Below are 17,873 nucleotides of genomic sequence, written 5' to 3'. Positions count from 1 at the left end.
AGTTTAGCCGAGTGACCTGACCCGGAAGTATTTTTCAAGCCGCCATGATTTTTCTCTGTCTGACTTCTTCAGAACACAAAGGAAAGCAGGTTAAGCGCTTCTTTGAATAGCTCCTTTAGACACAGGAGTGTCCTATCTGACAAAAAGGTCAGATGTCATTGACAAATAGGAGAAAATATTATAGAGGAAAAGGAAAATGAAGGGAAAAATGTGTTGCCACAATTCCACCTGAAATCAAAAATTTCCAAATCACTCCCTCCACTCCTAATTTAAGATATAATGCACAACTATTCTTAAATCAAAGTGCTGTTTCTTTAAGAATTGTCTCTATTGCTCATCAGGTTTTTAGAAGATGACAAAAATTTTTCCAATTTCCCAATTTTATAGATGTAGCTGATTCTCTGCATTGGCTCCCTGTCAAATTCAGAATAGAATTCAAAATTCATCTTTTACTATACAAAGTCCTCAACAATCAGGCACCTTCATATTTCAAAAAGTTCTTCCCATTGAGCCTGGATCTGCTTGGCGTTCCAGCCTGTTAAAAGGAAGGTTTTCATCATCGTGCCACTGTTGCAGGATGTGCGTACATTCACTAAAGGATGTGGTACTAGGGCAACACTGTGGTGCAGTGGTTAGCACTGTTGCCTCACAGCAAGAGGGTTTCGGGTTCGACCCTGGCTGTGTGGAGTTTGAATGTTCTCCCTGTGCTTGCTAGGTTCTCTCTGGGTACTCCGGCTTCCTCCCACAGTCCAAAGACATGCAAGAGGGGACGAGGTTAATCGGATACTTTAAATTGACCGTAGGTGTGGCTCTGAGAGCAAATGGCTGTCTGTCAATATATATTTGCCCTACAATGGACTGGCGACTCTTCCAGTTCAAAATAAAACTTTGAAATAACAAAAGTGCTGCGATAAGAAAGATGTCATTGATCATTATATCAGCAATATTGCAGCACAGAGTCTCAACAGCATATAATGCTTACACTGGTCGGTGCCAGGATAACGTGATATCTCACAAAATAATTGTGTTTTTGTTATTTTTGTATCAGCAGATGCAAATAATTCATCACCTGCATCTAATAGAACCCACATATTGAACCTTAGCCCTTTAGGCGCCACTCACAGTAAGCAGGAGTAGCCTGATCAACAGTGGAGCAAGGAGATATTCTCTGCTAAAGAGGAAGGGACGACTGTTCAGCACACTGGCAGACATAGAACCCATGACAGAGATCGGAATATGAATGTGTTTTCATCTCTTCATTCATTGTGAGAGGCATTGTAAACCACCAGGCAAATGAACAGCATCAGGAAGTTATGAGATCAGAGTGTAACCCTTGACTAGCTGGCTCTTGATTTTCAGGTGACAGGTTTTATGCATCATCCATCCAGGTTTGAGTGAAGCTGGCCTTCGTGCTCTCTCCTTTTGCTTGATGTTCCCTTATTGATAATGCCATCAATAGTCAGTTTTCCACCTATCTCAATGTTCGACTGTCAGACTGAGGTGCACTCGAGCAAGATATTAGGTTATTCAGTGATAATCTTACTGTGCATTGACGGCATTTATTTATGGTGCAAATAGAGACAAATGATTAGGTGAAGTGACAATGAAGAGAAACCAACTTAGCGGTACTGAAAAAGGAAGGAAGCAGGAGGAAGGTAGGATGTTTCTAGCAAAGCTGCAAAAGGTAACAGGTAACGTTCCTGCCTGTTAAAAGGAAGGTTTTCGTCACTGCTGTTGCCTGTTGTGCTTGCTCATGCTATGTTGGATGTAATTTCATTGAAGAAGTGTGGTACTAGACCTGCTCTGCTTGTTAAGTGTCATGACATAACTTTTGTTGTTGTCTATACAAACAAAATTGGCTTGACTTGATGAACAACCTTTTTCACTGTGGCCCTGAGAATGTTTGCCTCAGGCTCCAAAATGACTAAATCTGCCACTAACAGTGCAGTTGGAAGGAACTATATTCTCCTGTTTAAGATGGATAGTACTTTAGTAATCAATTCCAGATACAGCCAGTTACTCATGTATGCATCTATGACTGAGGTTCTAGTTTTAATTGTATAGCACATAATTGCACCATAATAATCTAATGGGACCAGAGAGCACAAAGAGAGGAGCCCAGTACAGTAGAGATTGAGGGTAGCAAAGCAGTTATCTATGGCAATGGCAGAAATGGAAACAAAGACAGACCCAAGGGATCTGCTGGGGCGCTTTGTATTCCTGACTGGGTCCCATTAGATGTGACAGGTGATATATTGTGCGAAGGGTAAAAACAAAGTACTCAGCAAAAGCAGGCAGGCATTGATAAATGAAAGCGGCATGGGCTCATCATTGGGTAGCTGAGGGAATTCTCCAGCAAAATGCCACCTCGGTATCTGGCTGAGCCATCCAACCCAATTAGGCCAGAAGATGTGGTGCTTTAGTGACTATAAGTTGGTGACACGTTATCCTTTTCAGTCAAAGGTGTGAAAAGTAAAATGTCAAGTGCCCACTTGCTTCCAACTCCCCTCCCTGGGCTTTGATTATCTTGCAAGGAAATGAGTGTTGCAGAAATCTATCAGAGAATTTATCAGATAAGCTACAACAGAAAAGAAGGCAATAAGTAAAAATTGTGGTTTTAATTTGAAAAAGTACCAGATTAAAGAAGACTACACAAATTAACACACTACATTAAAGCTACACAGCCCTTTGAAACATGATAATATATCACTTGAAAAGCTTTATGATGATTTCATTAATTCATTTATCCATAACAGACCTGTCTCCACACTACAATTCTCTAAAACACTTGAAAGATTGTTCAAAAATACACTGGATTCTTACACAACAAAACATAAACTACTTTTTGATACCCAGTATGGCTTCAGAACAGGCAGAATAACATCTTTCACTATCATAGAAGCAACTGAAGTAATCACAACCGCTTCTGAGCAAAAGAAAGATGCAGTTGGACAACTTATTTTCATCAAAAAGTCTTTTGACACAATCAACAATGAAATATTAATAAATAAACTTAAAAGGTATAGCATTAGAGGTATTAGAGTGTAGTTAATCAAAACCTATCTGAAGATGAGAGCAATTTTTGTTCATCATGTGTGAACATTGTTTGTGCCTCCCAGTGGTCTGTGTTGGGCCCAGCTGTTTATTTTGTATATAATAATGTTTGTAGGTGGTCAGAAGTACTGAAACTGGTGTTATATTATATTATATTATATTATATTATATTATATTATATTATATTATATTATATTATATTATATTACAACAGTGTTTTTCCTGTTCTGGATGTTCACAAAGGCATAATAAAAATTCGAATCAATTGCTATGTCAAAATCTCCAGGTTCACAGAAGAAAACACTGCCACCTGATGGATAATTTGGATAACTACCAGACATAGTTAGAGAATATCCATCCATCCATCCATTTTGGGCGAGAGGCGGGGTACACCCTAGACGGGTCGCCAGTTTGTTAGAGAATATTAAATCGCTTTATTAGGAAACTCTTTAAATGAGTAAAAGTCTTAAAATAGAGCAGGCACCAAGACAAAAAAAGAGCTTGAATGATGGGACAGGATGAGATGTTTTCTCAACACATGTGCCCTGTGTAAATCCAGTCACCAATATGTTCACTTTATGGCAATGCACACTAAAGAACATGTATTTTATAGAGCCATTATACACACGGATACAGAACCAGCAGTATTTTGTCAGCATAAAGATCCTTGGCAACAATGTGTTGTGTAATTTCTGCTAGTTTGATTTAAAAAATAATGTAATAATGTATTTAAATTATTTTTTTCTTTTCACTTACTTCAAATGCTTAGTTAGATTTAAAGTTTTTCTTACATATCTATACCATGTCTTGTTTTTCTGTCGATGATGAAACTTTTTTTAATCTTATCCCAATTTGACAGGGTTAATGCACCTAATATTTGAATTTGGTATCTTTTGAATTTAGTTTTAAAAATCGCCTTCCTGATACAAACATCAAGCTAAAAATTCTGGTGTCAGTTTTAAAAATAAAATCCCTTGCTGAACTTTACCAATTCTGCCTGTCAAGCAATGGCAGGTTAGAATATTCTGCCTGTTTATGAACAATCACAAAAGAATATGAATTTGGATTGTAATAAATTAATCTAAAAAGAGTCGAAAGACCTAGAGAAGCCAGAAATTTTTTTGGAGCTGAGCATAAAGAACTGTATTAGTAAAGGAAGTTTTTGGCCTTTGCATTCTGTACATGCTCTGTAATGGTTCCAGAAATCTGCTGCCGGATCTCCTCTTCATCACGGATGGCAAGCAGCTCGCAGACTTCATGATCTTGCCAGTGTGCTGCCATGATCGATAAAAAAGATGTGCAAGATCAATATACTATACAAGTTGTTTATAAACACGATCGTGCTTGTGCAGTTCACGTTAGGGTTCCCAATTGGTGGGAGTTCCCAAGCATAGATTAATTCACATAAGATCATACACATGTAAATTGTTTGACAAAAAGTAGTGAAACAGAGTCTCGGGGACATCAACAGAAAGACTGATCTTATGGCAGAGGGCCAAGACTTTATTGAGAGATGAGTGAGCAGCTCTCACAGCACAGCCCAGCCTAACATTTTTTTTTATTTTTTTCCGGAGCTTCCACAATGACAGGCGACACAGTGACAAAATCAGAATGTCGCAGGAAACCCAAGACAACACAGGTTGCCTTTTTCACATTGCAGGCAAGCCGAGCAGAGCCTAGGCGACCCGCGAAACACCCGGGTCGCTTGGAGGGTCGGTGGACGCGAGTCGAGTCGACCCTTTCAGAGTGCCCAAACACCCATGTTCACCCATGTTTTTGGTGCAGTGTGAAAGGGGCTTAAGACTCAGTTTGGTGTTACAATAGTAGTGATAGTAATAGCCTGGTTCAAATTTTCTTTTGAATTCATATGTGTCATTTGACAAGGATGTTGTTTTGCACCAGTTCTTGTATATTAATATACAGTATGTATACTGGATCAATGAGAGTAGTCTAATCAAGCAAGACCACACCTGTTCAGCTGGTGTAAACCCACTGATTGTGACTCAATATCCATCCATCCATCCATTTTCTACCGCTTTTCCCCTTAAGGCTGGGGGGGGGGGGGGGGGGGCTGAGCCTATCCCAGCAGACTTCGGGAGTGAGGCGGGGTTCACCCTGGACAGGTCGCCAGTCCATCACAGGACCAACACTTAGAGACAGACAACCATTCACACTCACAGCCACGCCTACGGTCAATTTAGAGTATTCTATCAGCTTAGTCATCATTTGCATGTCTTTGGACTGTGGGAGGAAGCTGGAGTACCAGAGAGAACCCACACAGGAACAGGGAGAACAAGCACACTCCACACAAAAAGATCCTTTACTGGAGCCAGGGCTCGAACCTAAAACCCTCTTGCTGTGAGGCGACAGTGCTGACCACTGCCGCCTCTTATAACTTAATATCTACCTTCTTAATGTGATGACCCTATACAAGAGCCACAGGCAAAACTTCTTATGACTTCCATGATCCTCTGATGAACGATAGCTTTGTATCAGTCAGTCTATCTCCCATATGTCTCTGTCACTCAGTGAACAAAACTTCAATGGCTGATGGGCCCCCATATTTTCATGGGGCATAAAATATCTAGCTGCACCCTGTTTGTAACTCAGCCAATACTGTAGTTTTTTTCTGCGGTGTGGTATGTTTGGTACGAGGTTGTGATTTATATCATTTTGCAGGCAAATCTATTTATTTGTAAATTGCTCCAAATAAGATTTTGATGCAATGAGATGATTTTGATCTATTATCAAGGCTTCCTTGATGTTGTCAAAAAATAGTGCTTTCATAATGTTCTTTTTTGTTGTTGCTAATGTTAAACAGAGGAATAATAAAGACAGAAGAAATGCATCTTAAATAAATTAGATATTAAAAACAGTGATGTGAGGGTATGACAATAAGTTTACTTAAATATGGGGTAAAGATTTCATACATTAATCTTTTGATCATTTTTTGAGGAGACTGACAGTTTCTGTTCCATTTCCTTCATGAACACAATTACATTCTTTTTTTATTTGTAAATTTGCATTTGTAAATGTGGATCTTAAAATTATATTAGGAAGGAAGACTGCATTATTACTCTATGGTCATAGCAATCAATAATAATATTTCTTTGATAAAAAGCAAAATTTGAAAGCATATAGTTGATTATGTATTTATTATCATATTTCACACTTCATATAGACTATAATCAATGAGAAGAAGTTGAAGGATGCATTTTATTGCATTTATATCATTCTTTATCCTTTATAAGAAATACATTGCTGAATGGAGTCCATCTGAACTTGAATGAAATTTGTTTGAACTTATTTGTTTGAGGAAATTTCTCTAAATCAATTTTCGAATTTATGGAGCTTTAAAGACAGGCATTCAGTTGATTTGTAAAAGCCATGTACAGAAGTACATGGAGAACATGCATGTGTCAGGTGAACAACTATCTTTACAATGTTTGTAATGCAAAAATGTAAAGTTGGCTATTGCAGCACACCTGATTGGACAAATAAACAGTCCAACACAAAATCCAACCTTAAAGTACATGAATGTACATGTCATCTATGAGAAAACACACACGCGCACACACACCACACACACACACACACACACACACACACACACACACACGCATATATATATTTATATATATATACACAGACTCAACTAAAAATCTTTAATTTGGAATTTACCACATTCGTTGATTACAGAGTTGCGCCAATAAAACGGCGCTTTAATTTTTTTCACTTCACTTCCGGTTGTATGTTAGTGAACTAACTTGATGGCGCTTCCTGACATCGTCGTTTTTCTGTTTCATCTGTTGAATGTAGGAAGGAGTCACAGGAAGAGGTGGAAGATCCACGACGGGCCATCAGGACAAGGTGAGACGTCGCGAAGGTAGCCCAGAATAAAGTGGTATACCGGTGGACAGCTTGCTTCTCAAGAAGTGAACAGCGAAGTAAGTTGCGTCTTTGTTTCAGACTGTCAGAGAACTTTTTCCAACCTCAACTCAACCCCCGACATTAGTATACACATGATAAGTATTTCGACGTGATTCGGTTCAGTGAACTCAGATGAAGCTGTTTGACATTCGACACACCGCAGCCTGGTCTCACAAGGGCGGGGACAGAAAACTTTTCTTTGTCCTGAAGGGAAGACTTGGGTCTTCGGATTTGTCAGGTTCTAATTTCACTCCAACCCTGTTTTACCCGTAAAACTTGTATTTATAAAAAACGCAGACAATAATAATGCTTCCAACATATGATGAAAAACTACATAAAACCCACCCAACATAACAAATATGTTGTTTGTAGCTCTGACAGTAAAGAAACTGCTTTATAACTAGTGAGACGTTCACTTGAAACATAGACTATAAAAGAAGTGGCTGTGTATTTTCATCCATTTTTCTCCAATTGCTGTTCTGGACATTGCTCCACTCCCTCTGCTGCTCCATGGAGCTCACAGATGAGCACCTGTATCCTCCATCAGCTGCATCTTCTCACCTGACAGCAAGATGTTTCCCAAGGCATGATGCTTGGGAGGATTATGCCATTCCCCCTGACTTCCCCTATCCAGAGACATGCTCCAACCAACCAGAGGAGGTGCTACGACAGTGACTACTCATAACCTCATCTGGCTTCCCACCCGCAGTTATAGCCAATCCTATCTGCACTGACGCTTAACCAAGCTAGTGAAAACACAGGACACCAAATGGACCTTTTGGTGGTAGACCTTTGTACTAGCTGGCTGCCTGTTGATCACCATGTTTAGAGCTCGGTTTCTTGATTTTTCCCTTCAGGGCTTTTCAATGACGAAAGCCTGATTGATCGAAGGAATATCAAATCGTACTTCATGATGGTGAAGCATTCAGCTCACCTGCCTGATCAGGCAAGTGGTCAAACCAAACAATAGTTTTTAATGCCACTTATTCATGCACGGGTCAGTATTGAGATTTTGGGGTTATTCTTTCCACGATTGCTAAAGCAATTCAAGACACACATTTAGGTGTTTGTTTTTCCCCCGAGTTCCCCTCCTTGTAATGCAACACCTCACCATTTCAGTCTCATGTCAGCAGCAGAAGTCTCAAAGAGGCTGTGTTTATTTTACTCTACTGATATGATGTTCATTTATTTATGTGTGAATGCTTACAGAATGATTGCTCCAATATACTCCTATAAAATATATCATACATGTGTTGTTTAATAAGCCTAAATATCATTTCAGTGTTAGCATTAATTAACTTTCTTCGGATTTGGTGGTAGGATACAGCCTGTGTGTACTCTATCGGGCTATGCATTTTTTGTACATGCTGAAAAAAGATTAATTTTGATTTATTAGTCATTTGGGCAAGGATTTTTCTCAGAGTAAAATAGGGAATCCACATGATATGATCAGGTGCAAAGTGGAAGAGGACAGTGTATGGCAGATTTATGGGGATCTCTGTACTGTCTTCAAACTGTCTTATGTCTAAGTAAGCACTTAGACTTCATATCTGTAAAACCGGTAAATCCCTTGTGAAGCACGAGTGACATTTGAAGTTCAGAAGCCATCAGTCATGTTATAGTGGTCATTTAACACAAGCTCTGACACAAGATATTGAAACAGTTGAAACAGACTGAATTAGACCAGACCGGTCAGCAGGTCCAGCAGTAACATTACAGTTTTGCTACATCATGCAGGAGTCGTAGTAAAAATACAGAGGCAACCCTTTTTTTGATGGAGAGCTATGATTTTGTCCACATTTTAATAATGTTAATGCATGAAACACTTTCACATTAGTTATTTTGTAAGCATCAATATATATACCCTGCGATGGACTGGCCAGGGTGAACCCCACCTCACTCTCGAAGGCTGCTGGGATAGCCCCCCCCCCCTCCATGATCCGTAACAGGATAAGCAGTAGAAAATCGATGGATGGATGGATGGATGGATAGAAACTGTTCTGAGAGTGAAAAAAAAGGCCAAGACCTGAAAACTAAAATTAAATTTGTGTGATGTTATTTTAGTTTGGTTCCAATGGATTTTAATTGGTACTGAAAAGTGTACTTCATGAACCAGAAAAACTGCCTGCCTCGCTAGCTGCACAACATGCCATGTTGACGTGTACTTGTTTGACATTTAAAATCAATTGTACAGATGCACAAATAATTTATATTGTTCCAGTATTCTTGATGCCACTACAGAGTATTATTGTTCCAGTATTCTTGATGCCACTACAGAGTATTATTGTTCCAGTATTCTTGATGCCACTACAGAGTATTATTGTTCCAGTATTCTTGATGCCACTACAGAGTATTATTGTTCCAGTATTCTTGATGCCACTACAGAGTATTATTGTTCCAGTATTCTTGATGCCACTACAGAGTATTATTGTTCCAGTATTCTTGATGCCACTACAGAGTATTATTGTTCCAGTATTCTTGATGCCACTACAGAGTATTATTGTTCCAGTATTCTTGATGCCACTACAGAGTATTATTGTTCCAGTATTCTTGATGCCACTACAGAGTATTATCTATGTAAAACAGCTACAGTTGCTCTTGCAGGCAGCAGCAGCCACGCCTGGGACCATTATGACAATGACTGTGATGGAGAGAATTGGACGAGTGTTCATCAGCCTGCAGCAGATAAAGCAGGTTCCCCAAATACTGACTGAGGCAGTTCCCAGTTCCATGCCTGGCACCATGAAGGACACGGATGTTCCATTTTTCTTCAGGGAGCGCTATGTTTTCACTGGATATCGGCCTCTTCACCAAAACTGGCGATACTACTTCCTGTCATTGTTCCAGCGTCACAATGAGACCATCAACATTTGGACTCATCTGCTGGCATTTTTGGTCTTTCTAGTCAAATTGCGCCAGCTTGCACAGACTGTTGATTTTGTCGGTGATCATCACTCATGGCCGCTGTTGACCCTCATCTTGTCCTCCCTGACCTACTCTGCTTTTAGTTCGGCAGCCCACCTACTGGGAAGCAAGTCTGAGCTCTGCCATTTTACCTTCTTCTATCTGGACTATGTAGGGGTGGCACAGTACCAGTATGGCAGTGCTGTTGTTCACTTCTACTATGCTATGGATGAGAGCTTTTACAGATGCATACATGGGATCTTTATGCCCACGGCAGCTGTCCTCAGTTGTCTTTCATGCCTTGGATGTTGCTATGGCAAATACTGCAACCACAGCTTACCCACTTGGGTGCGCAAGGTGGGCCAGGTGGTGCCGTCATCACTTGCCTATGTGTGGGACAGCAGCCCTGTGGTGCACAGACTCTTATCTTGGTCTCAAGACAGCAGTGACCCTGCCATTATCTACCACTTTGGCCAGGTAGCCTTCTTCCTCAGCTGTGCCTTCTTCTTCTCTTTCCCTCTGCTTGAGCGCTACTACCCTGGACGATGTGATTTTGTAGGACAGAGTCATCAAATGTTCCATGTGTTCCTTTTTTGCTGCACCCTGTGTCAGATTCATGCCTCCTACCTGGACTGCGTGGGCCGAAGGAAGCTGTACTCACATCTGCATAGGAGTGGTGATGCTGCTTTTTTTGTGGGACTCTATGTGGTCACTGTGGTCATGTGCATGCTGATAGCTGCTTTGATGCTGAGGGAAGTGAAAAAAATGCTAGACAATAAAGCCAAATCCAAATAGCTGAACCATGAGCACCTTAATACTCTGTTTGAAAGGGAACAATCAGGTATATGGCTGCTGCAAACCTCCTGCGACAAGTTGTTACTATATCACTTAAAGATGCTGTCTGCCATTGGCATAATATGAGAAATTCACTTAATTTTTAAAAATGGCCCCATACTTTGCTCGCACTGTGGAAGAGTATGATCATGGTGACCAAAATTTCTAACACCTTTGTCTTCAAGAGCAGCTGCTCATGCTGAGACATTTGGCTGTAAAATTGCACCTTAAAGACGTACAAAAAATACAGTGCAGGCTCACACAGAGGAGAGAAAGGTATCTATTTTGTCTGGCTCTTATGGAGATGGGCAATCAATGTATTTAAATGTTAGGGCGTTCATTTAAAATGAACCTAATAAATGAGATTATCACAATTTACATTCAACTTGTGTCACTTCTGTTTCTGATAACAAGTACTACTCCAATATGTGGTTTGTATGGAATGTGCTCATATTTCAGCCAACCAAAAGGGTTCCAATTGTTTTTGAATATTTGAAAAGTTTGGTGAACACTTGACTGCAACTAATAGGGGCAACAAATTGTCCTTATTGAAGATCAGTTATCATAACATTAAAATAATCTTAGTTCAATACTACGATAACTGTGCCTTCAGCGCTCATTATTCACAATTCATGTGAAATTCTGCATAATTATAAGTGACATTCTTCTTATGTCATCAGAATGGCACATGTTTTTTGCTAAAAGAAGGCTTTGATTTGAAATAATCAATTAAATATTTTTAGGTTTCGAAGGTTATATGCTGTATTTTTCACTCCCAGTCTTAAAAGTAGTTCCTCCAGGCTATATTTAAGAAAGTTGGATATTTCTATGTTGTATTTAATATATGTGATGAAAGTCTTGAAAATTTTAACATTAATTGTGCAGTATATCTGGATGGGGTGTTTTGTATCATGTATTTCTGTTTGAAAAGAAATCACTGTGTTCTGTCATACTAACAATTGAACTGTATGCCCTTTAAGTCATTAGGGGAACATGAGTGAAAATATTAGGGAAAAAAAGGGATACCATGATAATGTACAGATAGGTAGCAAATTAATGGACCAACACGCAGTCTCATAAGATGCTTTCACAACACATTATTTAGTCTGTTCTAATTGATGTGTAGTTCATTTGGGCATTTGTGAAAGCAATAATCATACCCTGATCTACAACAACAATTTCGAGACCATCTCTCCCAAGCGGTCTTAGACCTTTTCCATGAGAACTTTGGTGGCTCAATTGCAGTGAGGATACAATTTGACCCAAGTGCAGGAAGCAAACCAAAACACAGAGGATGATGGTGGTTTGGCACTGCCCTTGTTAAGGCATAAAGCGAGAGGTAACATGACAGACTGATGTTGACAAGATATCTGAAACAAGTAGTTAACATTTTCCAGGGTTAAAATTTCTAACCAATTAGTCCAGCTCAGCTCTTTCATATGTGCCCCTTAGCGCATATATTTTGTTGTTGTTGTTGAGGGTGGAGAGTGCTGTCTGTAGCCCTCTCAAATACTCTCTCAAGTGTTCAACTGGGTTGAGATCTGACTCTAAAGACCATAACGTACCATTCACATCATTGTTGTGTTTGAAGCATTGACTGACACTTGTTGCCCTATGCATGTTCGCTTTAAAATGTTTCTTCCCTAATGTATTCAAGATTTTTACTTACCGTCACTTTCTGTGAGTGATACTCTGCCTGCTACTAAAGACTGAGGTGATCAGTAAATGAAAACATTTTTGGGAGGAGAAAAAAAACCTTAGTGTTCTTGTTAAACCAGATTTCCGAGGTTCACATGTACAATCTCACAATGCAAAATCTTGTCTGCAGCATGTCAAAAATTTCACAGTGTGCAACTAAAAAAAATGTAGTTGTCTGACAAAGAGGGTACTTATCAGGTTTGGTGTGTTAACCTTTGCACACTGTGCAAAGAACATGTTGCAACAACTTATCTCTTATCATTTTTCCAATCTGACATGTATGCTGCCTTCCCCATTTTGATAGAAGATACTCGTATTGTTGCACAAACTGTATTTACATTGACAACAATCTCCAGTGAATGTAGACCTCAGACTAGTGTTACATTAGCCTCTGAATAATGTTTAGCTGAAACTCCCAGCAGGGAGTTCTGCCTTGCTATACCTTCTCCTCTATCTTCATGTAGTTTTATCCACAACATGTCAAGATTGGAGAACATTGGGGGCGTCATTATAAATAGGTCTGCTAGCTTGCTGACATCAAAACTGCAGTGGATCATGCAGCACCAATATCATGTAACTGAAAGAAAATAATTTTGCTTATGAGATTTCAAATTCATTCTGGGAATAAATGTGTAGATCCAGGTACTCATTCCTATGAAAGGAAGGATTTAAGAAAAAATTAATTACACCATGACAGATGCAACATAGAGAGACTACCACATGACTGGCTGCTTGTCAATGATAGTCTCAGTTATTAATTGGTTACCATGGCAGCCTATGTAAATGTGTCTCCCTGCAGAGCCTCAGATGTTATTTCCCTCCTGAATGAAACACATTTGTTACTGTGAGGCTGTGCATCTAGGGTCTTTATTTGTAAGCTCAGACCAGTGAACCTGTGCCTTAATTTACTGAATGAATTTGTAAAAAATGGCCCCATGTGAAGACACAACGTATATGTCCTAATAATAAACAAAAAAGCACTTGGTCAGCACAGCCCTCAACCAGGGTCCATCTAATATTTTCTGATTAATGTTAAGGGATAAGAGCGACAACATTTTTTAATTAAAATTAACATGTCTAGACCTACAGTTGAGTAACATGTCAACATGTGATGATAGATATGTGTTTACTTATTAAGTGCTGTTTCTTTGGCAGAACTGTGTTCAGGTTATGAGATAAATCAGGACTGGATTCTTGCTGCCTTTTTTCTCACTTGGAGACCAACAGTAGAAAAGTTAACATAGCAGGAAGTATCCCTAAGCAACCCACTGTGAAGAGAAAGAACTTGCTCTGCATTTGTTATTGTTGACATTGTATGAAAGTTCTAAATAAAAGAAGAAAATATTCAAATGTGTTGTACTGCATGGCTATTCCTGAACTTTATATTAATTGAAATGCTATAGAAATTACTTTATCATGATAAATACAATTATAATTACTTGATAGACTTTATTGCCAGACCCATCATCATCCACTGATGTATCAATATTTGAGTGTGTTAGAGCAGTGGTTCTCAATTTTTACCCAATGATCATCTTAGAAAAAAAAAATCAGACTTCCAAACTAGTCAAGTCAAGTTCATTTTATTTGTATAGCGCCAAATCACAACAAAAGTTATCTCATGACACTACAACTAGAGCAGGTCTAGAACCACGCTCCTTCAATTAATCTACACCAACAATTCTCCATCAGCAAGCACATCCTGCAACAGCAACAATGAAAACCTTCCTTTTAACAGGCAGGAACATCGAGCAGATCCAGGCTCAATGGGGACGGCCTTCAGCTTTGACCAGTTGGGGAGAAAGAGAGCAGGAGAGTGGGGCAGAGACAAAGACAGATAATGGAGGAAGACAGATATGCAGAAGGAAAGAGAGGGACAGAGATATAAAGAGAGAGAGAAAAGGAAGAGACTGATGGACAGATGGGGACGTGAGCAGGTGGAGCTACGGGTGGCAGCTTGAGCCTCTTCAGGTCTGCAGCCTCCTCCAGCAGCACCCGGGATCGGGGATGAGGGGAGCCTGAAGGCTCCGGAGAAGAAGACGAGTTAGTAATACGTATGAGTATGATTTATGTATGACACATATAGGAGGACAGAGAGGAGTAGAGAGAAGCCCAGTGCACCATGGGAGATCCCCCAGCAGTCTAAGCCTATAGCAGCATATCTAAGGGCTAGCCTAAGCAGCCCAACTATAAGCCTGATCAAAAAGGAAGGTCTTTAGTCTGCTCTTAAAGGTCGAGAGGGTGTCTGCATCCCGGACCGAAACTGGGAGACGGTTCCACAGGAGGGGAGCCTGATAGCTGAAGGCTCTGGCTCCCATTCTACTTTTAGAGACTCTAGGAACCACCAGTAACCCTGCATCCTGGGAGCGAAGGGTTCAAGCTAGATAATAGGGGACTATGAGCTCTGTCAGGTATGAAGGAGCCTGACTGTTGAGGACTTTGTATGTTAGAAGGAGAATTTTGAATTCTATTCTGAATTTGACAGGGAGCCAATGCAGAGAAGCCAGTACAGGAGAGACATGGTCTCTTCTACCAGTTCTCGTCAACACGCGGGCAGCAGCATTTTGGACCAGCTGGAGAGTCTTTAGGGACCTACTGGTGCAGCCTGATAGGAGGGAATTGCAGTAATCCAGCCTGGAAGTGACAAAGGCATGGACTAGTTTTTCTGCATCTTTTTGAGACAGGATATGTTTGATCCTACATAACTACCTTTATGACAAGGGTTAAAAATTCAGTAGTGACTCCATTCAGCTACAGCAGGGGTGGGAAACATGTTTCTCTCATTGTACACACTGGCTTACATAAAGTAAGTAATGGGCCACACATTGGACAGTTAAAAGGAAACATGAAGCACATCAGGCTGGAATATATTCATTACTTAATGCTGCAAGCAGCATTGTTGGGGCCTGAGCCTCCTCACGCCCGCGGCTGGGTAGCATGAGTCATCCAGAATCCTAGATGTATTTTGTGAAGCGGTGGGACTTGTAGTTTAGGAGATAGAAGCAGGGATGTGCACATGATCATAGAGGGGCAGGGGCTCAAAGTCAGTACAGGTAAGCATGTGCACAATTTATTTTTTGTTTTTTTTTCCCGATATGGAAATTAATGTCAAATTAAATATAAAGCACTGATAGAAAGCTAACTACTTAGCTATGTGTCCAGTGTCAGTGAACGGTTTATGCAGTTGCCATTTCTTTTGTATCAACAAGGCTATTTATTGTTGAAGATGAGCACTTTAATGTAGAACACTGAACGTCCAACCTGGTGTGGTTCAGCAGTGACATGTTGGATGCAATGGAGAAGGTTTCGCTGCCTTCTGGCTCTGGTTGCACTGCTGCTCCACCAGCTGGCCAGGTAACTATACCACCCATTAAATGCACTATTTCATGCCAAAATCCACCTCAGCAGCAGCAGCAGGTTGGTATTTCAATATTTTATTGGCCTGACTGAAGTCGCATTTCCAGCTCTAATCTGATAAGGTATACGTCATGTATGAATGCATTTCTTTAGTTCTTTTTCTCCTTTTCTTGACTTAGGTGCTGGCAACACCTTCACCTGCCCGTCTGACCGTGTCTGCCTCCAAGCTCTGTCCAGCAGTGTAGCAGGTTTGTCTTGGTTTAATTACATACACCTGACTACTTCTTGCTCATACATATATCAACATTTATTCTCCAATTTCATTAATTCTTATTAACTTCCCTTTTCATCTTGTGTCAGGTGGAGGCGGCAGCCAAGGTGTGCGTGAAGGGGTCTACAGGCCACCACTGTCTGCTGCCGTGATGGCAGAGGTGCTGAGGGGGGAGGTTGCCACAGCTTGCCTTGCCATGCTGACGGAATCCACTGTCCAGGAGCCACCAAAGACGACACACACACCCAGCAAAGCTAAGTCCAACTTCTCCATTTTCTCGCTTCATGATGTTAAAGCTGCTGTGGTTAGATTCCAACAGTAATGATGTGGCAATGGTGGTAGCAGAGGCATTAAGATAGTAAAGTTTGTGAAGGGCTCATTTCATCAGGGACATTAGCAGTTCAGATACGGAGGACTGCAGTGTATGGCTATTGCTTTGGTCAGCATAGCTAAACACACATTTAGCAGTGTCTTCTCCTGGCACAGGCGTGATCTGGCTCACGTCTTAGTTGAGGGCGATGAGTTATACAGTTTTTTGCGTGACAGTGGCTCCTTTACACATTCCTCAAATCTGCTATCTGTCCCAGATTTGCCACAACACTTAGAAATTGATGGACAGGTATGCAGCTTTAATTTTGGGGATGGTGAAGTAGGTGTGACTGAAGGTGAACTGGTTGACTTTGGTGTCTGCATCAGTCTGTGTAATGGACTGCCCAGGATCTTCAGTCAGTACAGCAAATGTCTTATGACACTGTGTGCTAACACCACTTCCATCATCCATCAGGATGGACAGTTTGCTGTGGTTGACAGTCACTCTCGCAATTACAGTGGCTTGTCACACTGCCATAGTACAAGTGTGGTTCTGCATTTTGCATGTCTTCATGACCTGCACCACTACCTCTGCTGTTTGGCAGAGAGTCTCAGTTCAAACCAGAAGCTTTTTGAACTTTGTGGTGTTAGTGTCAGTGGCTGTGTAAATCCAGTTCCATCTGGTGTGTCTGGAGACAGTTTGATCATTGAGCCTACGACAGCACCAGAGTCTATTACTGAGCACAGACAAAAGGATGTCTCCATACACAGACCTGAAGGTGTTCTTAGTGTTGCTCAAAGTCTGGCAATGTGTAACATTTCTGACCAGACTTTATGATGTGATGTGAGCAGTGCGTCCAAAGCAGAACCACAAAGTACTCATGGCAGAAAGCGCAAAATTTCTTCTGACACCTACATGTCCAAGAAATTAAAGATGCTTGATGTGGATAAACTTTATATGGATGTAGAATTTATTAGCTTTGTCACAAATGACACTCTGGTCTTCTGTCCTCTTGGTTTAGATCCTTGTCAGGTTTTGTGTAAAAAGTTAAATGTAGACTTTGTCAAGGTCAATCCTCTCTCCAAAGAAGTTGGATTGACTGGTCCTCCATGTAAGAATGAGAGGATCATTGCTGATGGTAACTGCTTCTTCAGAGCCATCTCTCAGGCTGTGAGTGGCTCACAGAAGCACCATCGCAGATTCAACAAGCTATATGTAAACAGCTGGAGAGGAATGCAAATAAATATCTCTTTCTCTTGAGAAGTGAGTATTCCTCTGTCTCCAGTACATTAAGCAGTCCAGGATGAAAAATGTTAACATGGGCCACAGAGGTAGAGATACAGGTCACAGCAGATTGATTAGAAGTTAGCGTGTGTACTTTTCTTGACAGACGTTGGATTAAGTATAGCAATACCAGTGACCACTTGTCACCACATTGCATTTATGTACTGAACATCACACCTGTTATGGTTATTGTAAAGTTGTGGAAGAGACAAGTTACACCTTGAGGACTAC

General features: G+C 40.5%; 1 protein-coding gene across 4 annotated transcripts; it reads left to right on the top strand.

Moving 5' to 3' along the window:
• Positions 1 to 70: 70 nt before the first annotated feature.
• paqr7a (progestin and adipoQ receptor family member VII, a) lies at positions 71 to 13,777 on the top strand. 4 transcript variants are annotated; one of them, XM_086192796.1, is made up of 3 exons: positions 71 to 89; positions 6,874 to 7,001; positions 9,589 to 13,777. In XM_086192796.1, exon 3 carries the CDS (start codon positions 9,616 to 9,618, stop codon positions 10,681 to 10,683), a length of 1,068 nt encoding a protein of 355 aa, XP_086048922.1. In that variant the 5' UTR covers positions 71 to 89; positions 6,874 to 7,001; positions 9,589 to 9,615; the 3' UTR covers positions 10,684 to 13,777. The 4 variants fall into 4 exon arrangements, with proteins under 4 accessions (XP_086048922.1, XP_086048921.1, XP_086048923.1 ...); XM_086192795.1 differs by lacking the exon at positions 71 to 89 and adding an exon at positions 769 to 799; XM_086192797.1 differs by lacking the exon at positions 71 to 89 and having other exon boundaries at positions 6,810 to 6,924.
• The last annotated feature ends 4,096 nt before the right edge of the window (positions 13,778 to 17,873 follow it).

Source organism: Aulostomus chinensis, chromosome 22 (genome assembly GCF_037954235.1).
Source record: "Aulostomus chinensis isolate RoL2024-O1b breed Wild chromosome 22, RoL_Achi_v1.0, whole genome shotgun sequence".
Taxonomy (NCBI): Eukaryota; Metazoa; Chordata; class Actinopteri; order Syngnathiformes; family Aulostomidae; genus Aulostomus; species Aulostomus chinensis.
The sequence above is the reverse complement of the archived record's forward strand: the minus strand, read 5'-3'. Positions and strand labels throughout refer to the sequence as shown.